General features: G+C 55.6%; 1 protein-coding gene across 1 annotated transcript in view; it reads right to left on the bottom strand.

Moving 5' to 3' along the window:
- Positions 1-4,033: 4,033 nt before the first annotated feature.
- ITGA5 (integrin subunit alpha 5) overlaps positions 4,034-23,198 on the bottom strand; it is a 21,078-nt gene continuing 1,913 nt past the window's right edge. Inside the window, exons 2-30 of the mRNA XM_024736417.1 lie at positions 18,212-18,342; positions 16,756-16,871; positions 16,500-16,620; positions 16,231-16,292; positions 16,096-16,141; positions 15,708-15,833; positions 15,424-15,468; positions 15,238-15,281; positions 13,469-13,525; positions 13,239-13,291; positions 12,753-12,961; positions 12,280-12,471; positions 12,013-12,058; positions 11,740-11,841; positions 11,488-11,543; positions 11,198-11,352; positions 10,758-10,895; positions 10,559-10,626; positions 10,060-10,210; positions 9,885-9,977; positions 9,660-9,739; positions 9,441-9,521; positions 9,223-9,328; positions 8,535-8,687; positions 7,540-7,626; positions 7,316-7,429; positions 6,618-6,719; positions 5,942-6,064; positions 4,034-5,314 (exon numbers count right to left, since the gene is read on the bottom strand). Coding sequence (XP_024592185.1) covers positions 5,231-5,314; positions 5,942-6,064; positions 6,618-6,719; positions 7,316-7,429; positions 7,540-7,626; positions 8,535-8,687; positions 9,223-9,328; positions 9,441-9,521; positions 9,660-9,739; positions 9,885-9,977; positions 10,060-10,210; positions 10,559-10,626; positions 10,758-10,895; positions 11,198-11,352; positions 11,488-11,543; positions 11,740-11,841; positions 12,013-12,058; positions 12,280-12,471; positions 12,753-12,961; positions 13,239-13,291; positions 13,469-13,525; positions 15,238-15,281; positions 15,424-15,468; positions 15,708-15,833; positions 16,096-16,141; positions 16,231-16,292; positions 16,500-16,620; positions 16,756-16,871; positions 18,212-18,342 — 2,941 coding nt within the window. The 3' untranslated portion in view covers positions 4,034-5,230. The remainder of the gene's footprint in view (positions 5,315-5,941; positions 6,065-6,617; positions 6,720-7,315; positions 7,430-7,539; positions 7,627-8,534; positions 8,688-9,222; positions 9,329-9,440; positions 9,522-9,659; positions 9,740-9,884; positions 9,978-10,059; positions 10,211-10,558; positions 10,627-10,757; positions 10,896-11,197; positions 11,353-11,487; positions 11,544-11,739; positions 11,842-12,012; positions 12,059-12,279; positions 12,472-12,752; positions 12,962-13,238; positions 13,292-13,468; positions 13,526-15,237; positions 15,282-15,423; positions 15,469-15,707; positions 15,834-16,095; positions 16,142-16,230; positions 16,293-16,499; positions 16,621-16,755; positions 16,872-18,211; positions 18,343-23,198) is intronic.

Raw genomic sequence — 23,198 nt, 5'->3', positions numbered from 1 at the left:
CAGCCAGGTGTCCCCGGTGGGGGGGGCAGGGAGACCACAGGTGTCTGGGCCCGGTGGGGGGGTCTCCCACCACAAACAAGGCCCAGGAACTGGCCTAGCCAGGACAGAGGGCAGAGGTCAGAGGGCAGAGGACAGAGCAGGCCTGTGGACTATCGTGGAGGCAGGGGCCTGGAGCCCGACGGATGACGAGTCCTTTCCTCCCCCTCCCGGGGCTCCCTTCCCATGTAGGTCATGAGGCTGGGGTGGCTGTGGCTGAAGGGATGTCAGAGCCCCACGGGAGTCTCCCTCTGCCATCCTTGTACTCCCCGGGGCCCCTTCCTCTGCTGGTGCCCCCGGCCCAAGTCAGGGGTGGGGGTGGGGTGGGGGAGGAAGGAAGAAGAAGGCAGCCGGGAAGGAAGGGCCCAGGCAGCCAGAGCAGGGAGACAGAGGGGCAGGTCCCGGCGTGTTGGGGCAGGATGGCTGCGGAGACAGGATCCGAGCCGCAGGGGCCCTGGGCTGGTAGGTGGAGACGGGAGGAGGGGGGACCCGGGCACCCAGGGCTCCAGGAGAGGGCGTCCTGGCGGCTCCTTGTTTCCTCCCGCTTTCTCTTCTACTTGCTGCCCTGGGTCTTCTGGATTTACGGTGTCACTGCAGCCAGGGCTGGGGGAACAAGACATCTAGAGGACGGTGTGTGTTGATACAGGAAGCTGGAAACTAAGATGCCTGGGATCCCGGGAAGGGCTGAGTCTGAGGGCGGGAAGTCTGGTCACAGGCTGATATGGGGTGGGGAATGCCTAAGTACTCTGGCGAGGGATGGGGCCTGGCTGGATGGGACACCTGAGTCCTCTCCAGAGTGATGGGCTGGGCAGGAGCAGAGGGTGGGGCAGAGAACGTTTAGGTACTAGTTTGTTTCCCTGGCTCTGGAGCAGAATGCCTGGGGGCTGGGTCTCAGACGTGAAACGTGGGGTTGAAGATGGACCCCGGCTTGATCTCTGGCTGGGGTCCGAATGTCTAGGTCCTTAGGGAAGGTCTGAGGGAAGAGATTGCAATCAGTGGGCCCAAAGAGGTGGAAATAGAAGCTTGCAACTGAGATCATTAGGGCAACCAGAGATGACAGAAGATCAAGAACTGAGGCTCGGGGCTTCCCTGGTGGCGCAGTGGTTGGGAGTCTGCCTGCCAATGCAGGGGACACGGGTTCGTGCCCCAGTCTGGGAGGATCCCACATGCCGCGGAGCGGCTGGGCCTGTGAGTAAAAAAAAAAAAAAAAAAAAAAAAAAAAAAAAAGAACTGAGGCTCAGCCTTGTAGAGATGACCTGGATTGGTGGGGATGGGAGCATCTATCCAGGGCATTCCCCATTAAGGTGAACTTGGACTGAAGAGGCCTGGTAGGGGGTCTTTGATGAGGCAGAGGGGAGGATGGAGGATAGGACAGAATGTATGGGCTGGGGAGAACGTCAGGGGAGAGGCAGAGTACAGGACACCGGATGTATTCTAAGGACCAACAGGATGTATTCCAAGGCAAGCAACTGGGACCACAGCGTGAGGCTGGAGTCTGGGAGTCTACGAGGTGTCTGGGGAAGATGCAGCTGCTGCAGCCTGGACCTGCCTGTACCTGCCCCAAGAGGGAGGGCAGCAGGAGGATTTCCCAGAATGCCAAGCAGCCAGCTTCAGGCCAACCCCAGCCAGAGGGAAAGGAGGTGTGAGTAGGAACTAGAACACTTGGGATTTAGGGACAGTGGAGGCAGGGAGGAAGAGGTCGGTAGAAGGGCAGGGGGACTGGAGTCTTGGAACAGTCTAGGAAAGAGCAAGGGGACTGAAGACTGGCATTCCTGGGTTCTGCAGGGAATTTAGGACCATACGGCTAATTAAGGTACAGGAAGTTCAAGTTCCTGTTTCTGGGCCTCAGCAGTCTCTTGTCCTCACTCCACTGATCTGGTTTGAAAAAAAGATCTGTTTCTGCACCTGCCAAGATGCTCCAGCTCAAGGGCAAGTGAATTCTGGGGGTGCTATCGCCTTGGCATTGTTCTGATCCAGAGACCCAGAGATCTCAGGGGACTGTGGCCTTGCTGCCCGAATCTGGCCTTGGGGGGAGAAGGTAGGGTCTCCGAGCCCATCAGAGGAGGTCCTCTTGCTCCAGAACCGACCTACCACCATGCTGTTCGAGCCTAGTATCACAAAGCCTGCTTCTCCCAGACCTTGTTATCTACCCCCCCTTGCCTCTTCCCATTCTTTCTCCTGGGTGGACTCAGAACAAACCAGAGTCAGCATCAGGTGTGGCTGATCAGTGATAGAGACCCCTTTGCCCTCATCCTCGTCCATCCTCCCACTCTACCCCCAGGGACCCTGTGTTAGGGAGGTCTTAGAAGAGGGGTTCCTTAGCTCACCAAGGGGAGGCAGCTGGCTGGAGGGCGGGGTGACCTTGCAGGCAGCTGGAGGGGGACAATGTGTGGGATGAATTCATTATTGATGAGCCCTGCACCCTGGGCTACTAATGAGCCCAGGCCGGCTGCTCTAATTGATGTCAAGAAACTTGAGACCCCCAGATCAGCTTCCCGCCTGCCAGCTGCCTCTCCTGAGCCCCCTCCCCCTTCTGTGCCCCCAGCTGCTCTGTTCCCTTCCCAGGGCCTCCTTTCCATCTCCACTGACACAGACGAGGCTAGGACTCAGGACTTCCCCTTCCCCTCTTGTCCCTTTGCATCACTCAAGTCTCAAGATGGGAGGCAGACAGGCTCTGGAGGGGCTGGGAGATTGGGAAGGGGGAAACAGACCAGAGCCTGAGAATTACAGTTCAGGGACAGAGAGGCTGGTGCTGGGTTACATCTGCAGCATTGCTGAGCCCAAGGAATTCTCATCTTGTTTTGTGCATCCTCGGGAGAGACCTTGTCACTCTCTGAGACTCAGAGGTACAGGCACTATACAGACACACCCATGATACTAGCCCAGTACTCACAGCCCACTTCCCCTCCTCATTTCCTCCTCATAATCGTATAAGAAATCTCAGATTTGGCCCCTGGAGTTCGGCTGATGCCATTCCCACCCATCCCCCGAGAGGCCGAGTATGGGATTTCCTTCCTGGAGAATTCCCAGTGCTTTGTTATGCCACAGCTGTCACCCTTGGAAATACTGCGTGTCTCTTTGCCTTGTCAGGTCTCACCCCGCCTGTCAGTCCCTCTTCATTTATGGGTTCTGGGAAGAAGTTCCCAAGTTACAGAATTACCAAGAAGTCACAGATTGGAGTGTGGAGCGGGCTTGGCCTCCTAGGAGAGATGTTTTTGAGATCACGTGGGTACTGCTAAGCAGGAGCCTAAGTTAATAAGAATAGCCCTGCTGATGGGGGAAGAAAGGTGAGGAGGACCTCATTTCCTCCCCTCTCCAAATTCCCATGAATTTGTGGCTATGCTGCCCTCTGGTGGCTGAACTCTGGTTTAGCAGGACATGAACATCTTTGCCTCTAAAAATCCCGCTAGCATTTCAGCACCCCTCTCTGTCCTCTTCCTGGATATTAGGACAGTCCTAGAGGAGACAGAGGATCCTGAGGGGTTCCCTCACTCTGGTTTCTCTTCAAAGACCTCAAGATCATGTTGGTTAAGCATGAGGGCTTTCACAGTCAGGCAAGGCTGAATTTGAGTCTGTGACCTTGGGCAAGTTACATAACTTCTCGGGACCTCAATTTCCCCTTGTGTAAATGGGGTTAATTGTACCTACTTCACACATGTAATTTCTATCAAATTAAATGAGATACTGTATGTAAACTATTTAACACTCCCTCTATGCACCAGAATACAATGGGCAATGAAAACAAAACAAAAACCCAACTGGCTTTCTTCTGATTTAGTTCTACGGCCTTTTCTCGCAACCCATTTCATTATTCTGATTTAGGAAAGCCCAGGTGAGTCTCTGGACCATGTTCCCCCACCTTCAACTTGGACCTCCCCCTTTGTATTCTTCCCTAACCCTCAAACCCAAAGAGAAGGGATTCCGCTCCCTTCTCTCCTGGAGGTGTGGGGGCCGGATCTGGCGGGGCTGGGTGATGAACAGAAGAGTCAAGCCTTTCTTTCACCCCTTCCATCATCTCTTTCACTTAAGAAAAGGGAACCCCCAAACTAGTTCCACAGTTGCTGGGGGTCATACTCTTGGCTCCCAGTGGAAAGAAGCTGCAAGAAACACAAACATTTCCTACCCACCAAGTGGTCTGTTTCCAGGAAAGTTCTGGAAAGAGTGGGGATAGGACAGATTCCAGCTCTGGTCAGTGGGGGCACCGGGCCGGGTTTATTGCACTTGCAACAGAGTTTAAATAAGTCCCGGGTGTCCGGAGCCAAGGTGAAGGGAGGGTTGGGCAGGGAGAGGAGGGGCAGCGTCAGTGCAGCTGGCGGGCAGAACCCAGATCCTGCAGGCCGGGGGGCAGCGGGCTCCCCCTTTCTCCAGGGGACTAGTAGGGCCTGTGTCCGGCCAGTGTTAAGGTTCCAGATCTGTTGCCATCGTGGCCCCTTCAGGGTCCTGGGCAATTCCTGACTTCTCCTGAGTCAGAGGTGGATTGGGCCTCCAGGCCCAGGTCTGGAGCAGGCTCAAATGTAGTCCTGGATCTGCCTAGTTAGGTCACCAATGTCTGAGTCTGGGTCCCAGATCAACCCCAGGCCCCAGGTTTGATCTGGCCCTGTTAGAGTTCTGATTCCCCTTGCAGCTGGTTCTGGGCCAGCGTGGATCCTGGTGTGGGATCTGTCCTGAGCGGGGCCTGGGGCACCATCCACGGTTATTGTTCCTTGTTGGCCCACCGGGGTGGGGGCTGTCCAGAGCTGCCATGTCTCGCTCCCCAGGTTCCAGGTTCTTAGCTGGGGGCTTCTGGCAGGGCTGAGGACAGATCCTTGCAGGCTGGAGCTGGACAGGAAGTCCTGGTGGCACGTCTGAGCCGGAGAACTGGGATTAGATCCCCCAGTTCTGGTTCCAAGTTGTTTTCAGGAAACTCTCCAAAATGCAAAGGCTGCAGGGAGGCTGGGGCCTCTGTCCCTGGATCTGAGTTCCCCCATCCATGAGGAGGGCATGTGTAAACGAGGGTCCTTCACAGTGCATGGGGGGAGGGGATCCCCAGCTCCGCACCTCCCGGCTCTGGCCCTTCAAGTATGTCTCTGGGCTGGGGAGAGGAGCTTCTCCCTGGCCCTCAGCACCTTCAGGAAGCACCCAGCCCCCTCCCTGTCAGTAGACTGAGGGTGGGGGGACTGGACCTTCAGGATTGGGAGTCTGGGATCGGGAGAAGTCAGGCATCAGAGGTGGCTGGAGGCTTGAGCTGAGCTTTTTCCATGGCGGTGCCGTATGGGAGGGAGCGTTTGAAGAATCCGAGCTAATGAGGGGAAAAGGAGGGAGAGTTGAGTTACTCTGGTTCCCATTTCTCCGCAGATCTTATCCCAAGGCGGGATGAAGGTGACTCTAGTGCTTCCAATCTCCCCATCTTGCAAAAGTGGCCCAAATTCAGGCTGTTAAGACCACCTCTCCAAGAGGTCCAGTGGGTTAAGAGGGCTAAGGTTGGGGGTGCTTTGGTGCCATAAAAATGCCCCCAGTTCAGCCAGAGATGGCACATAGGTTTGAAGTCAAGTTCTAAGTCTCATTGCCTAGTAGTGGCTGCCTCTTGAGAAGGATTCTGAGGCTACTTCTAGGGTATGAACAATTAGTGATGGCTGCCATGGGTTTCTGGAGGAAGTGACAGCACAAATGCCACACACTGGCCACTTGTGAGTAACACTGATTTTGAAAGTATAAATAAACTTATCAGCTTGAGTCAAGAGAACTTTTTCTAAGCTAGGGGCTGTAGAATGAAGGAAAGGATCCTATAGGCAGTGTCCAGATGGGATGCCCGTGGCCAGGGAGAGGTGGGGACATGTGGCTGGAGAACTGGTCTGGAGGCAGATGCTTGGGACTGTAGGGCAGAACCTGGTGAGAGAGAGGCCAGGTCAGGTAGGATGTGGCTGACCTTGTAGAGGATATAGATGAGCAGACCTAGGAGCAGGAGGCCAATGAGGACGGCTAGGATAATGATCCAGAGTGGGACGCTGTGGCTGCCTTCTGCCTTGATCCACTGCATGGCTGTGGCCACCTGGGGAGCAGGTCAGGAGAGGTCACTGAAAAGCCGTGAGTTCCTCCCACCCTACGCTTGGTTCCCACTTGCCACTGGACCTAGACCCACCTTTCGCCTTCCGTCTTGGGCTAACAGAATTCTGATCTTCAAAATTCAAATTCCTAAAATGTGCATTATTGTCTCTGACTTTTGGGCTTTCACACCTGCTAGTTCCCTCTCCCCAGAGAATATTCCTTTCCTGACTGGTTAGCCTGGTAGATCCTATTTATCCTTCAGGTTTTGCTTAAACACCACTTCTTCCAGGAAGGCTTTCCCGACTCTGCAAGCCTGTGTTCAAGTGTCCCTATGACGTGTTCCCATAAACATGCTGGCGCTTGTCACACTGTCTTCTCACTGCCCTGTCCATCTTGCTTATCACCGTATTCCCAGGACCTAGCACAGTGCCTGGCACACCGTAGATGCTCAATCAATATTTGTCACCATAATCAGGCCAGCCCCTGTCGCATCCCAGTGCTAGCGCCAGGCCCAGCACTCTATGTTCCTTGGCCCAGACCTCTGGCCCGGGACTCACCTGCAGTTCCTTTCGGGGAAGCTGCCGAGGCAGGATTCGGTAGGGCATCTTCAGGGCTTCATACACAGCTTCACACTGCAGACTAAATGGCTGGTGTTCCCGCTGTGGGTGGTGGAAAGGTGTTCAGGGTGGCCTCTTATGGTATCTAGGAGGTCACTGGGCTCCCCATGGTCTGGCTCTGGTTATGATCTTTCCCTATTTTGGACTCATTCTCTTCTGAATCTCTCTCTGTGTTCCTTATATGAGATAATAAATGTGTAACTGAAGAGTTACAATTAGATGACAGCATGTTCAGTAGAAAAAGCATGGTTTTGGAAACATGAATACGGGTGAAGCACCCAGGATGATGCCTGGCCTATAGGATGCACTCAATAAATGACTGCTCTCTACTGTTCCTACATCTGCTTGCCTCTCTGTGATGGATATGTCTTCCGTCTCTGTTTTCTATCATTCTCTGCCACCGGTCTCCCTCCCGCCCTCCCTCCTCCGAATGGGCCAGGAAAGGGAAGCTGTCGGTCCCAATGTGGCCACTAGGTGGCGCCAAGGACACACAGCCCTGTCCAAACAAGGGTGAGGGAGGGGAGCGCGGCTGCCTGGGTCCCAGTCACCAAAGCGGGTGGCTAGGGCAGTGGGGAAAGGAGCGTCAGTCCAGGCAGGCCCGAAGGTCGGGGATCAGGACTGAGGTGAGGCTCCCTCACCTGGAGGAAGGTCTTGGCCCAGACGCGGAAATGCAGTAGCAGACTTCGGCTCTCTTGCCGGTGCAGTGGCCCCAGCTCGCAGCGCAGCCTGAAACACTCGGCCTCCGGGCATTTCTGGGAAGAAAGCGGAGGCTTGAATGCGGCGTTCCGCCCTGCTGGTGGCTCTGAGGATGCAAACAGATACTCAACGCTTCGACCCAGACCTCATTCCCAGGAGGACTTACCAGAATCTGAGGCCCCGAGGAGGCAGGGCTCCGGCCTGCAGCATCCCGTCTTTGCAGCCGGTGGTGCTGGGAACCCTCGGGATCCAACTGGAAGAGGAAAGGGACCATTAGCTGCCTCTCTCACCTCATTACAGCCTCTAAGTCAGCCTGCCTCTGGGGTCCAGAGCAGCTTCGACCTGGTCTTCCACCCATACAACTGACCACCTCCTGTGGCAAGGCACCGACCTCAGCACTGAAATACCGAAACGGGTGAGACTTGATCCTTGGAGTTTACAAGGAGGAGATGTCAATAGATAATTAGGGCCCCGTGCCTGCCTTGGGGCCTTTGCCCTGGCTGTCCCCTCTGCTTGGAATGCTTTCTCGAGTCTTCACACACAGGTTCACCCTTGCCTTTCATGCCTCAATTCACCTGTTCTCTCCTCAAGAGGTTTTCCCTGATGACCCAAACAGGCTCCCAGCCGGGCCCTGCCCCGCCCCAGCGTTTTAGCACTGCACTCTCAACACTTCTCAATACCTGTTTCTCTCTCTCTCTCTCTTTTTAATTTTTATTGTCTCTTACCCTCCACTAAAACATAAACTCCATGAGAGTGGGGGCCTTGTGAGTTTTGTTTGGTGCGATCTCTCCTGAGCCTGTAACATGGCTCAGTGCATTGTTGTTTATGTGTAAACGAGCTTTAAAACAGGCACTGGGGCCCAGGCGAGCGGCTCTGAGGAAGGCTTTCCGGAGGTGGTGGTGCCGAGCTGGGCCCTAGGAGTACGCCAGGGCAAGACGTCAGGGAAGGATACTTCAGGCAGAGAGACAGAAGGGCAGTGCATAAAACAGTCTTTTCCTCTCCCAGGGTCTCAAGGTGTCTGTGGGCCTTCGGACCCCCTTCCAGTGGCCTAAGTCCTAGCTCCAGGCACACCCCACTTGGCTCTTCCAGTTTCCCGGCGACCTTCCCCAACCACCCTCGGCTTGGTCCCCTCACCCCCAGGCCAGTCCCCAGGCCCCTCACCTCTAGGCCCTGTGGGTTGGGGGGGTGACTGGTGGTGCAGTTGCTGAGTCCTGTGACCCTGGTCACGTAGAGGAGCTGCTGACCTTCCAGAGCCTGGGGACAGCTGAGCTCCAGCACGCCCCGGCTAATGGAGCTGGGGCCCAGGTTGATGAGCTGAGGAGAGGAGGGCACAGTGATCATGGGAAGGGAGGGAGTGATTCTGCCCTGTTGAAACCCAGGTCCTGGTGGCCCGCTCATGCCTGCTGCCAGTCTCCCATCTCAGGAGCGAGGGAGGAAATCAACGGGCAGAGGCGAAATCCTCTCCAGCCAACCCTCCTGGAGGAGGTGGCTCCATCCTTCCCCCCCACACTTTTTTTTTTTTCTTTTTTTGCAGGAACTTAGCTCCCCAACTAGGGATTGAACCTGTGCCCCCTGCAGTGGAAGCGCGGAGTCCTAATCACTGGACCACCAGGTAAGTCCCCATCCTTCCCTTCTAAGTTGCTCAACTGGCCAGCCTCTCACACTGATCCTGCCCAGGACTTTACCTCTCACTCCCCACTCCCCCTCTCTTGCTCTCAATCCCTCAGGCTGGTCCCAGCCATCTGTCACTCATACAGCTCCTCCTTCCCTGTCATTCATTCTAGTCCGGCCCTCCACTCCCAGTAGCCCACCTGGGGACCAGGGCCTCCCCACCTCTGTCCCTCCTCACCTCATACACATGGTGGACAGCAGGGCCCACGTCCCCCTCCTCCTGCGGCTGGTCTCGGGGATGCCAGTCGGTCACTGGGAATAGCACTGCCTCGGGCTTGGAGACACTAAAGAGGAGGGTGGTTTAGAGGACAGTGGAAGGTACCCCATCCCATATGCATCCTTTCCTAGAAGTCCATCTTGCCTCCCAGAGAGCCCCATTTTGCCCGGGGAACTGACCCGTTAAGGGAGACCTGGGCCTGAGCTTCCACAGAGAGCTGGAAGGAAACCACTTCGCTTTGAGAATTGTTGAGATTCTTGCTGTGGGATGGAGGAGAGACTCAGGTGGTGCTGGAGCCCAGCCAGGAAGAATTTCACCTGCACCAGACTCCGCCCCTGCCCCACCCTCCTCGGCCCCGCCCCCAATTCAGCCTCAGCCTGGCCCCACCCACTCCCTACCTGAGGATCTGGAAGTCAAACTGGATGGTTTTCTTCGTGTCCCTGAGGTGCGGGACTGTGAACCGAAGGCCACCCCAGAGCTGGAGGACAGGGAGGGAGGACAAGGGGGCTGTTAGATTGGGCGTCTGCCAAATCCCACTTGCAGCGCTCCTTCCCTATCCCACAGCTCTGCTCAGGATGAGCCGGTCACTTTCCCTTGGGTCCTCTCTCCTGCCCCAGACTTACACTGGCTCCCGCCTTCATGGGGTTGCCCAGGTCACACACCAGCAGGCGGCTCTGGTTCACAGCAAAGTAGTCACAGCTCAGGCTGGAGAAGTTCTGGAGGTGGGGTGGGTGCAGGTAAGGCTCTGGTGTCCCTGTGGCAGGATCTCCCAAGCCCTGCCTAAGAGTCCCCTCTCACCCCTGGGTGTCTGACGAGTCCTGAGTACTCAGCCTCCGGAGGGGCCGTGACGCGAAGCTCTGCCTCGTAGGCGCCGCCCTCACCCACATTCTGGGCATGGAAAGTGAGGTTCAGAGAGTTCTTGTCGCCCAGGTACACGTGGTTCTGCTCCCTGGAGGGGACACACAGGGTCAGGGACACTGGGGAATTAATCCGCAAACCAAGACAATGGGCCATAACAATAACAGACACCGTTTACTGAGTTCCAACTCTATGGCAGGCACTAGGCTAGATGCTTTATGTAGATTATTTCATTTAATCCTTCCCCAAAGCCAGAGAAATAGATGCTCTTATTCTCACTGTACAGATGAGGAAGTTGCATAATTTCCCAGGGTCACACAGCCAGCTAATACGTTCCCTATTCTACTTTTTCACATGCCAGGTGCTTCCAAGCTCCATGTGTTCTGCTAGGAGACCTTGGCATCTGGAACCCCCCAGCTTGACGTCAGCCTTCACTTACCCAAACACTTCCAGCTGTAGGTCTGGCACACAGATATTGTCTTCTCCACAGTCCAGCAAGATCTGAGCCTGGGGAGCAGGGCAGCCTTGAGAGGGGGAGTTGCGACCTCCTCCTAAGCTGTCGGCTCCCCCCTCCAGGGCCCCACCCCTAGTGGCCGAGGCCCCTCTCCTCCCCGCCCGTCTCCCCACCCTGCCCTCACCTTGTCCTCTATGCGGCTCTTGCTCTGGTAGTGTAGGACTGGCCGAAGGCCGTGGCTGTCCACAGGGGCTTGGGGGTCCAGGGAGAAGTTGAGGGCGATGTGAATTGGGGAGAGTTTGTCTCGAAACTCTGACTCGTTCTGGGGCCGGGGGAGAGGGTTCACAGATTCAGGGGACACAGGGGACTTGGTCCTCATGCTCTCACATCTCCCTCTGTCCACTCAGGACCCTCAAGAATTCAGGTGTCCAAACTTGACCATGCTCATTGCTTCAGAGGCAGCCTGGTTCCCAGCTCCTCCAACAGAAGGGCCCCCTTCCCCAGCCTCCCAAAGTCCCAGGCCCTTCACTGGAATCTCCCTGTCTCTTTCCCTTCATGAGGGGCACCCAGTTCTACGTGGCCACTCTTCCCAGGCCAGTCCCTACCCTGCCCTCGGGCCCATACCCTGAGGTAGATCTTCATCTCTCTGCAATCCTCCCGAGCCCCGTTCTGGATGAGCAGGGTCTGGGTCAGGGTGGCCTGTCGGGAGGCCAGGAACAGTGCCCGCCGCGCTCCACCCTTCTGCTTCTGCCAGTCCAACTGGAGCTCCACCGTGAAGCCTGCAGCCGGGCACATCTGTTAATGAGCATCTGCCCCTCCCTTCTAATCTATCCAGAGAGATAAGAGGTCCCCGAGTCCCCAGCCCCTCCATCCCCATCCCAGCGCCTGAAAGGTTCAGGCAGTCTCTCCCTCACCGATGGAGTCAGGAACGTGTTTTCCAGAAGCATTGAGGCAGAAGCTGAGATTGATGCTGGAGGAAGACCAAAGGGAAAGCTGGTATATCCCACTGGAACACGCATCCTATTCCCTACCTGCCTCCCAGACAGACCCAGACTGGGACAGTCCCATTTGTCCACTTTCAAAGACCTGGTCTCCCTCCCCACTTCCAGGCACAGATGAGGCACCCCCAGACTCCATCCCCGCAGTCTCCTGGGCACCCCACTCACCAAGCCGCAGGGTTCCCCCCCAAGCTGCAGCTATGCTCCTCTGGGTTGAACATGGCGGGAAAGATGGTGAGGGAGGCACTGGCAGACACGATGGGGCGACCCCTGCCAAGAGTGGGTGTGGGGTCAAAGAACTAAGACTCCTCAGGAACCTGAGCACAGGAAGCTGACGCCCAAGCCCCAGGATCCCAGTTTGTACACTTCCCCAAACTCGGCCCTGTTGAGAAATCCCCCAGTTCCCACGTCTCCCAGGCTGCCCCCTGCCCAAGTTCATACCTGTACACCACAGCCTTGTCTACACCAAAGGACCCCACAATCAGATCTGCAAGAAGTCAAGAAACTACCCCTTACAGCAAGCCCCAAATCAGAATCCTTCCCAACCCCTTCCAGTTGCATTGTTCAAGGAGGCCGAAGTGAGGGGACACCGCCATCTGGTGGCATCATCCGAGAACTGCACCCAGGAGCTTAGGAAAGTGCATTAGAGGGGCCGGGGTTCTGAGACCAGGGAATTCTCAGGTGAAAGGGGCCGCTGGCACAACTCACCAGGGTATCCGTTGCCATCCAGATCTCGGCCTCCTCGAAGGGCAGAGCCAAAGAAGTCCGGCGCGTGGCCAGCTGCCCACAGGGGCAGCAGGACCTGGGAAGGCTTAGAGGCCAGGCCCCCTGGGCCCCCAGGGAATACAAACACCACTCCCTGCTGGTTCTCCCCACCAAAGGCAGCCCCAACGGCTACATCTGCAAGACACACAACACACAGCAGTCAGCAGGCCAGGAATCCAGGAGTTCAAATCTCTACCATCAGACCCCAGGACCCGGGATCCTATTTTCCCCATCTGTCATTCCCAGTATTCTAACCTCTTCAAGCCCCAAGATCCAGACATTGGGATTAAAATCTACACACCTCCTGGAGGAGCCACTGGGGGTCTTGGGTATCTTATCTGACAGCCATCTCTCCCCAGATCCCTTCTGACTCAGGCCCCCACTCCTCCTCAGCAACTTGAGCCCACGGTGCTTACCATTGTAGCCATCCTGGTCCAGGTCCCCCAGGGGGGTCAGGGAACTGCCGAATCGACCAAACTCATCATGGCCAGTGAGGGTAAGGGTGGGCACGGGCTCCATGCCGGCCGGCCGCTGCAGGTAGATGTAGACCCTGCCCACCTCCTGCGGCCGCCCGTCGGCTGTCCGCTCCATGAGCAGGGGCGCCCCTACCAGCAAGTCGTCCAGCCTGAGGGTACGGGAAACCCAGTCATCCTGAGACCCTGCCTTGCCATGTCCCCTCCTCAGTCCCAGAGCCAGGAAATCCCAGGCATCTTGGATCCGGGCTCCTTCCCACCCAAGTGAGAGACCTGAGGTCTTCTGGTCTTTGGTTCTCAGCTCTCTCTTTGCCCCTGAGCCTAGGGAATGCAGGCAGGAGGAGGAGAATGCAGAGAAAAACTCTCCTTGCATTTTTCTGTCCCATCCCTACTCCTCGTCCTGTGCTGTGCCCCTTTCCCACTACTCACCCGTCCCCATTGATGTCTGTGGCAGCCACTGCATAGCCAAAGTAGGAGGCCATCTGGGAGGGACAGAAGGGCAGCAGTGGGTCAGAACTAGGGGGTCAATCAACAAGGGCTATGAGGGGAAATCAGGGAGCCTGAGAAGCTGGGCTGAGCTTATGGGCTCAGGGCGGGGGCTTGGTTGGCAGAGGGCCAAGCTGGGTTGTGTGTGTGTTGGGGGGGGAAGGTGTCCTCACCTGTTCCCCTGAGAAGTTGTAGAGGGACCGGATGTCTGAGCCATTAAGGATGGTGACCTGGGGACAAGGAGATATGCTCATTGGTCCCAGACCCCCAGACCATCCCATGGGTACAGGATACCCAGGGGCAGGCATTCCTTGGAGACATAGACCACTTGTCTCCTAGTTCCCTCCTTTGCTTTGCCTCACATTCCCATCTCTATATTGGGTAGCTCCATCTCAGGGAGACTTCATTATGTTCCTCCATATCACTTACCAACTACTACTGACAGATTTTGTACTTATCTGTCTGTTGTGCCTCTCTACCTACTAGAGTGTCAGATAAGTGAGGGCAGGAGCCTTGTTTTGTGTTTTGCTTTCTCCCCAGAGCCTAAAGGGAGAGCAGCTGACACTCAATACTTATTAGCTGAAGGACATCCACCAGCCCTCCCGAGTCACAAACACTCATGGCTCCCCCAACGTGCCCCCTTAGTGATGGGCCCTTCCGGTCCCCTGAGGCTCTCGACTCCCTGTTCTCTTCCCCAGTCTTGCAGCTGTTCCTCTGTTGTGAGCCCTCCCCCAGGACCGCTGGAGAGCCCCCTGGCCTCCCCCTGCCTCGGGCTCTCCCTTCCCCTCAGCACCCTTCCTCCATGGCAGCGGGAGCCGGTCTAGGAGGGATACGGCTGGCTTGGAAATCCGTGGTGGTTCCCTGAAGCCATGGCCCAGTCTCAGCTTCTTGGCTGGTCCTCTGACGCCCTGGAGAATCTGGCCCCAACCTATCTGTTTTTGCCCAACCTCTCTTTAGTCTCCTCATGCCCAATCAGCCCATGCTGAACTGGCCTGAATTTTTTTCCTTTCCTTCCCTGCCTTTTCTCATGCTCCCGCCCAGGATGCTCTCTTTCCTCATCTCCACTGATCTTTCATAGGACATTTTCTGATCCATGCCTGCCCTAGAAAAGAGGTTATTCTTCCCTCTAAACTGCTATATCATCTTGACCACTTTTCTGAAATTTATCCTAGTGCAGAAAGAATGCTGACTTTGGAATAAGACAGGTCTGGTTTTAAATCTCTATCCAGCCACTTACTAACTGGGTGATCTTAAACAACTTACTTGGTCTCTTTGAGCCTCAGCTTTCTCATGTGTAAAATGTGAATGGTAATATCTCCCCTGACAAGCTTGTTGCGAAGAATAGAAATCATGAGCGGACAGTGCCTGACGCACTGAGGGGCTCGTGGATGGGAGCTGCACCTTCGATTGCAATCACTTGTGTGTCTTATCTTACGTACTTGATTAGAAGCGCCTTACAAGATGGGGTATGATGTCTTATTCATCTTCTTATCTCTTACCTTGCCCTAATAACTGTTGGTAATTGAATGGACTCCTATAGCGTTCTTATCTATATGCTTTTTAAAGCACTCGCCATGGTCTAATAATAACAGCTACAGTTGTACACTGCCTCACAGTTCGCTAAGTACTTTCACGTGCATTATCTCACTTCATCCTTACAAGAGCCTTGTGAGGTCAGAACTATTATTATACCATTATAAAGAGAAGAATGAGGCTCAGAGAGGTTAAGCAGACTCAAGGTTTTTATGGAGTGAAGTGGGGTAGGAATAAATCACAGATTGATTCATCCAGAGTGAGTACCAGAACTCAAACACTGGTCTGACCCAAGAGCCCGTGTTCTGATCCACTTTCTTCACCCTCCCAAACTGTCATGCATGGTTCTTTGTGATTAGCCAGGGGACGGGAGAGCAGAGGAGGGAGGGAGAGTCAGGCTGGGCCTTACGTAACCATAGGTGAGGTTCCCTTTGGGCACGCCAGCAATGAAGTCTGTAGAGGGAAGAGAAAGTTGTAGGCTAAGGGCAGGGAAAGGGGAGTCAGACAAAAATGGTAAGTGTCTCAGTCCCTGTGGCTCCGGGTACTGGGTCTCCATCTGCCCCCTCCCTTGGCCCCAGCCTGGGGACACACTCACCTTCTGTGTCATCACCACTGAATTCACCTACAGCCACAGAGTATCCTAGGAGACAGGGTGGGCGGATATTAGGATTTCTGCTTTGGGGACCCCTCTGTCCTGGCCCATCCTCAATCCCTTCCCCACCCCTACTGGGCCTTTGTAGTCAGCCTCCACATGACACATAGGGCAGGAGGCTGGGGATGCCTGGGTGGGAGAAGGGAGGCGGGGTGGGGGGGGGGTGAGCGAGGACAGGGGCCCCTGAGGTACTCCCCCTGCAGCTCCCACCCCGTTTGCTCCCTCACCCAGGTAGCTGTCATCGTAAATGGAACTGGCCTGGCGAGTCTGCAGCTGCCCCCGAACTGGGTTGATCAGGTACCCGGGGTAATAGGATTCTGCAATCTGCTCCTGGGTGGCGGACAGGATCTGGCCTGGGGAAGGGGATAAGGAGGGGATGGCTGGAGGAGGAGGTGGCAGGGATGGGGGCACTGGGGGCTGACTGGGTAGGATTTCAGAAGTCTGGTACAAGGAGGGGAAGCTTGTGGAGGGTGGTGGGAGAGGATGGGTAAGTCTCAGGAAACGGAGAGGAGAATTGGGACGGGGGCAGAGGAGGGAAGGATGGTGATCTCGGGCTGGGAGAGGGATAAGAGGCCAGGTGCAGGAGACAGACGCAGGGATAGAGGAAGGGCTTACCTTGCCAGAAATAGCTCCCTGGTCCGCCCAGGACCACACGCCCAGTCTGTGGGGGGAAGGAGGTGAGTCCACATCTGGTCCTGATTCCCCTGCATCCAGCACCCACAGCCACTCCCCTCCCAAATCCCTCCTCACCTTGGTGAACTCGGCACTGAAGCCCCCTTGGCAGTAACCCTGCCCTGCTGCCCGGCTGAAATCTGCAAGGGGAGAAGGTGGTGGGAAGGAGCTCCACACAGATGGGTCAGGCAGGAAAGAGCAGGAAGCTTGGGGAAGGAGAGGGGAGAGGGGGCCAGAGAAAGGACCTCTCTGGACCAGACAGTGAGCATCAAGGCTGATGGGGGGTGGGGGACCGTGGGGATTCACGGAGAAGGCAGACTCAGGGCTCGTGCCCCCTCTTGCCCTACCTGAGCGGCACGGCGCATACTCCAGAATCCGGGTGAAGTTGTCTGTGGAGAGGTAGCAGGTGCCCACGGGATCGCTCAGCGGCTCCTTCTCAGTGCGCCAGCTGTAGAGGGGAGCACAGGCCTGGGAGGGCCCAGGAGGAGGGGGGTCCAGGTTTAGTCCAACAGGACCTCTCTTCCCCGCCTCCCCCACTGTGCTCCGCTAACCGCAACCATTGCCCCTCCTGCCCACCACGCCACTCAGCCTGCTGGCCCTCACCAAGATGGAGGAGCCATGGGCTCGCACCGTCGCTCCGAACCACTGCAGGGACTTGTACTCCACAGGCTCCTCTCCCTCGAGGCTAGATGGCGGCGAGGACTCCAGGATCCGAGAGCCTTGGGGGAGTGAGAAAGGGGAGTCATGCCAGCTGCGGGCAGCTGAGCCCTAGAGCAGCCCGTGCCCTCAGCCTGGGGGCACCCAAGCACTTGCAAGCCCTGAGCCCATGACTCGAGGGAGGGGCAGTGGGGAAGGTCCTTACAGTCTGCCTGTTGTAGCCTGACTCAGCTTCCCCTGCACGCGTGCACACAAGCCCATGTGTACAGGCACACACACAGAACCTAGGGTTTCTAGAGGTGCATTCATTCCCCTGGTCCACCTGCCTCCTCACCCAGCTGGGACAAGGATGCTTGTGGTGAGGTGGGGAAGAATGGCTAGTTCCTGAGAGGGCTACCCTCTGGCTGCACTTCTCTGTCTGTACCTGGGCCTGTGTCTCTAGCAGCACGTGTTCTATGTCCTTGACCTTTCTCACGTCACTGAATCTCTGCCCCTTGTGTCTGCGTGTGTGCGTGCGTGCATCTCTCTGTCTGCCTGTCTCTCTCCTTCCAAACCCTCTCTGCCTCTATGGGGCAGCCTTTTTTATTCCTCCGCTTCTCATCTGTCTTCCAGGTTTTAAAAAGAAATCGGTCGGTTTTGTGCTCTTACACCACACCTCCCCCACTGTCTCCATCTTTTGACGCTCTCCTCTTTTGTCCCCTCACCCCAGTTTATCTCTGGAGCCACACTGCTCAAGTTCATGTCCTCGCTCCACCTTCTACTAGCCGTGTGACCTTAGTCAAGTTACTTAACCCGTTTCCTCACCTATAAAAAAGGGATAATAACACCTCGCGCCATCGTTGAAAGGATTAAGTGCGTTAATATATGTAAAGTGCTTACAACAGTGCCCAGCATATAGCAAGTGCTCTTGAAGCGTTGGCTGCCGTTATTATTCTTTCTCTGCCTGTCTCCTTCCATCCCTCTCTGCATCTACTCCGGACCTTAAGCTCCTTGAGGGCGGGGCCTTAATCATGTTTCAATCCCCTGCAGTACCAGCACAGAGCCTGGCACGCATTATCACTTAGTCAGTGCTTAGTTAAATGAATCGAATAGGCTCTGTGACTCTCCCTCTCTTTGTCTGTGTTACTGCCCTGGCCTCCCTGAGTTGTGGGTGATTCAAGGAAAATGAGAGCCACATGTTTCTGAATCATGCCCGCCCTCCTTGGGCTGGGCTGGATTGGGAACGTGGTGTGAGTGCCACGGGGAGCCGCTGCACCGCTGCACGGAGCTGGAGCCCCAGAGCCTCAGAGCACGTGGCGCTGGAACTGGTCAGGCTCCGCCCCTCGCTCCAGACCCCGCCCCCTAGCCTCAGTCCCACCCCTTAGTCCCTCCCTGAACCTCCCCGACCAACGAAGGGGGTTACCTTTGCTGTCAAATTCAATGGGGGTGCACTGTGCTGGGCTGGTGCCCCAGGGGCAGAGGTAGACGGCACCGCCCTGCAGCACTCCCGGCTGGCTGGTGTTAGCCTTGGGCGCTCCCACCAGCACGCTGACCCTGCGGAGGGGAAAGGGGAGGCAGCTCAGGGGGGCTCCTAGCTCTTCTCCAGTCTCCCCAGGCGGGAAGGACCCAGGCCTCTGGGCCAGGGTCTGGGTGGGCGTGGCAAGATGCCCCCCGGGTTGTATTTATATCTCAGAAGATGCCACAGATACCAGAGGCCCAGGCCGGAGTCAGGCGGTCCCCATGTGCCGCTGTCACTAACACAGCGTCTCCCGCCTCCCCCACTCTCTCCCCTCCTACCTTCCCCTGTCATTAGAAGGAGGAACCAGAGTCAGTTCTGGCAAGAGGCCGGGGCCAGAGCTTCTCTATCTCCTCTATGGACCTGCCAAGAATGGAGGCGCAGCCCCTAGAACCCCAGGGTCCTCTTAGCTACCCTATACCCTCTCCTCCCAAGCCAAAGCCCTTCTCTGGGCAAAACCCAGGCGTCCAGCTGCCCAGCCCTGGGGCACGTCGGAGGAAAATGTGAGTCTTGGAAACCAGGCAGTAGAAGTGGAGAGAGGAACTGGAGAATGGTGAAGGCAGATTGTTCCCCTGGGCCTGGGCGTGGACCTGCCCTCACCCTGGGCTCTGGTGGGACCTCCCCATCCTGGCTGGGTCTCTGTCTCAGCCTCTGAACCCCTTTCCCATACACCATTGCTCAGAGTCTGAATTCAGATCCGGGTGGTCTACTGGGGTCTTAGTTTTGGACACAGTGCCTCATTCCCTCTGAGATGACGAGGAGAAGGTCGCCTTTGCTGGGGGTCCTATGTAATGGGGTGGTGACAGCTAAGGTCCTGGATAATTTTGCTGCCTCTGGCTCTGCCTCTATCATTCCTGGGTCCATGGCCTCCAAGACCTCTGTGCAGTCGTCAGCCTTCTGGGCTTTCTCCTCCAGCGTCTCCCGTGAGGATGCATCTGGCAGCCGGGGCAGCTGAACCAGTGTCCCTGCCAGCCGCCAGCCTTGGCCTCTGCTCTCCTCCCATAACTGACTCCGGCACTGCTTCTCCATCTGTCCCTCTGCCCCTAGGACTGCTTGCTCTCTTGGTTTTTTTTAGGGGCCCCCCCCCCCCGGTCTCATCTCAGCTCTTGGGCTTCTCCATCTCTGTTGGTTTCTGGCCCCTTTCAGCTTTCAGCACTCCCAACACCCACCCTTTTCCCGATATTTGGATCCCTTCATTAGCCTTTCTTACCAGGAGTCCCCAAGTCGGGGATTACCGTAGAGGTCACAAAAGCGGGTGTGTGTGTGATGGGATGGGAGACAAGAGATACATCGAGTAGGGGAGGGGTGGGTAGGGGTTCCAAGAGGAATAGGAATGGGAACACCAGAGAGAGCATCTCCAAGGGGCTGAAGCAGAGTGAGGGTGGTCTAGCAGGGCCAGAGGGTGAGGATGGGAGAAGAAAGGGTCCAGAGGGATAGGAGGGGAGGCCTGGAGTGAGAGTTCCTGGAGTGGTGGGGGGTGGGGTGCCAGCCTCGGTTACCCTGGGGACAGGAAATGTTTACTGCCTGCGGCTTCCTGTCTGTTTCCAACCTCTCACTTCGCCGTTTGTCTCCCACCCGCTCGCCTGCTGGGCCCCACCCCTCTCACTCAGGCAGTACATTCAGTAGGGGGGTGGGAGCTGGCTACTCCGAGGCACAGTGACCTGGTTGGCTGCCAGGCCTAGTAGGTGAGGTTGGTGGTGGGGAGAGATTGCATTGCCCCAGGGCTGGGGGAGGAGAGAGGGGTGCAAGCCTCTGTAGCAGAGGCAGCCGCAGAAAACAGCAGTGGTGCAGGGGTTCTGCGTCAGGCACTAGCTCAGTATGGACTTGGGAATACACTCTCCCTCTTCCTCTGGGTGAAGAGGTTGAACAGGTTATATCAAAGTCTTCCAGAGCTCCCATACTCTTCCAGGAGAGCATAGGGGCTTGGCCAAGGGACCCTGCTCCCACCCCCAATTTTCCCACCACTCCGTGGAGGGGAGCTGAGCCTGGGTGCTCCTGGGATGGCCTGAGGAAGAAGCTTGGAGTTTGGCAGGGCGGGCAGGTGAGAGAGAGGCCTTACAAGGCTTAGAGAGCCCACAGACTTGTGGGCCAGGGGCATATGCCAAGGCTGCGTGAAGGTTCAGGAGATCTGGGGTACAGGCAAGGGACACAGATCCCAACCCAGACTTGCCCCATGCCACCCATGGCTTATACCTGAGGATGCAGTGGCCCTTCTTTCCCAGCTCCTCCAAGTCAGTCCAGTAACTAGTGCCCTCCCCTATGTGCCAAGAGAGGCGCCCAGTGTCAGGGGTGGCACGTCACATACCTTATCCTTATTCTCCCACTCCTGGTTCCTGCCTCCTAAATCCTGCAGCAGTTGGGTCCTACTAGGGGTCCAAGAAGGTAACAATGGAGGGTCCTTGGGCTCTTTTCAGTATTTCAGAGAGCCTAACGGAAATCATGCATTTACCTGATAAGGAAGCCCAGGCTAATTAAAACCTCAAGTGTATTTGCTTTGGGCCGGAATTATATCAACTCCTGTGGGGAACCTAGTTATCTCATATTGGTCAGAAGCTCTGATTGGCAGCTATAGACGTCTTCTTGTTCTAATTTTTGGTGGATAAAAAAAAAAACAGGAAAAAGGAATGAATTATTCCTTCCTAAATGCAGCTTGGCAGATAAACTCTTCCAAAATATAGAGACCAAGGGAAGAAATAAATTGCCGTAATTTATTTTGAAGCCTCGGAACTCTGATGTTCTAGAGCTGCTTCTTGGAGACACAGGCTGCCTCAGCACCATGGTTTGAAGACTTTCTTGTAGACGCCTCAGGGCTGCCACATGGAGTGAGCGGAGGCCAGTTTGGTCCTGACACTCCTCTCCATCTTCTTTCAGAGCAACCTCTTTTCTCTGTTTTTTTTTTTTTTTTTTTTTTTTCTTTTTTGCTGTATGCGGGCCTCTCACTGTTGTGGCCTCTCCCGTTGCGGAGCACAGGCTCCAGACGCGCAGGCTCAGCGGCCATGGCTCACGGGCCCAGCCACTCCGCGGCACGTGGGATCTTCCCCGACCGGGGCACGAACCCGTGTCCCCTGCATCGGCAGGCAGACTCTCAACCACTGCGCCACCAGGGAAGCCCGGTGCTCTGTTTTATATAGAATGCCCTGATAAGATATCATTTGAATTGAAAGAAAGAAAGGAAGGAAGGAAGGAAGGAAGAAGGAAAGGAAGAAGGGAAGGAAGAAAATAAAAAACTGTAACAAAAAATACTGCTGACCTAGTCCCATGTCCTCATTGTACAGATGGGGAAACTAAGTCCCAGAGAAATTAAGTCACATGTCCTGGGGTCACTCAGAATCCTTCTCAACCTAAGAACAGAAGCCAGGAATCCTGATACCTATGCCACTGTTCTGGTCTACCTCGTTGCCAATTTGTTCCCTCCTCTCCTCGCCACTATCTCCCCAGCCAGGCTTCTGATTAACCAAGTTCCTGTTCAATACATGGTTACTGTTTGACTCTATTGGCCTGACAAGGTCAGGGGTGGAGAGTAGCAAGTGGACCGGACCCAGCTCCTGCAGGTCCTACGGCAGCCCTGGCCGGGCCAGAGGAGACACCTGGTTCTGGGTCGCCCAGTGTAGTCTCAAGGGAAATGCCTGGCTGGCTGGGAAGGAAGAGTTGCCTCCACTTGTGGCAGCTCCACATGGGGAAGGAGCTGGGCTAAGGCTGGTGCAGCTTTCAAGCGCATGTCTTGGGTCAAGTCACTTCCCCTCTCCAAGACTTGAATTCTCTACCCATGAAATGATGGGTTGCCCTTGAATGGTCCCTAAACAAACTTCTAGTCCTAAACTTCTATGATTCCTGAGGCTTCAGTTCATATACACGCATAAAATGGGAGCAGTAATGCTTCGTCTGTCTAAGGCAAGGATTTTTGTAATGATCCAACAGAAAAATTGATATGAAAGTGCTAAGGAATGTGAGGCACTATTATTACTATCACTACCATAAGCAAGTATTAAAAGTGAGTAAGAAATAGTGAAAATCTTAGACAAAGAACTAGGTGATGTCCAGGGAAGAGAGAACCAGAAACAGAAAATAGCTACCTCATAAAAGTCATACTTCCACGCACTGACCACCCTCCATGGACCAGGTGCTTTTTATATATATTGTCTCGTTTAGTCCTCAGAACAGCCTCATAAGTGAGGTGTCTAATTTTCATGAGAAGACCAGGCTCCAGTATTTAAGTCTTAAGTAACTCAGCCCAGGTCCCACAAAGAACAAGTAAGTGGTGAGGCCTGCATGCACACCCAGCTTGGCCTGACTTAAAGCCTGCCCCTTTCCTACTGTGTAACCTCGCTAGTGCTTACCCTGCCCTCTGATGCTGTTTCGGTTTCCACAGTGAGAGGTGATAAAGGGGGCCAAGAACACTGAGGCCCTCCCTCTCCAGAAAAGGCCCCAGGTGAGGGGCTACATTTGTCCCCCGCAGGTAGGAGGGGTTGAAGTCCCAGATGTGGTGGGGAGGGAGGTCACTGGGGAGGTGGAATGTTCCGAGTCCTATTCTGAGAGTGCTTTGTAGAGAGAAAATGAGAGGGGGAGGTGCACAAGCTGGACACCTGGGTTCTCTTGGGAGAAGAGATGAGCAGAGGGGAGGGGGAGGGGAAGAGACTGCTGGGTCCTGCTTTAGAAAAGGGCTTTTGGGACTTTAGGATCAGGCCAGGGGCCAGACAGACACCTAGGGAACCAACTGGGAGTGTGTGAAAGTCCAGATGTTTCAGAGGAGTGTTTTAAAAGGGAGATGACACTCTTGTTAGGTGGGAGTGGGGGTGGGATAAGAGGAAGGTTAAGATACAGATAACTGGACACCCTATTGTGGGGGAGGATCCCTTCCCCTCCCTCCCTCCCCCTTCTCTACTCTGTTAGGTTT

This window comes from Neophocaena asiaeorientalis, unplaced genomic scaffold, assembly GCF_003031525.2.
Source record: "Neophocaena asiaeorientalis asiaeorientalis breed wild unplaced genomic scaffold, Neophocaena_asiaeorientalis_V1.1 scaffold134, whole genome shotgun sequence".
Taxonomy (NCBI): domain Eukaryota; kingdom Metazoa; phylum Chordata; class Mammalia; order Artiodactyla; family Phocoenidae; genus Neophocaena; species Neophocaena asiaeorientalis.
This window is presented reverse-complemented; position numbering and strand designations above follow the sequence as displayed.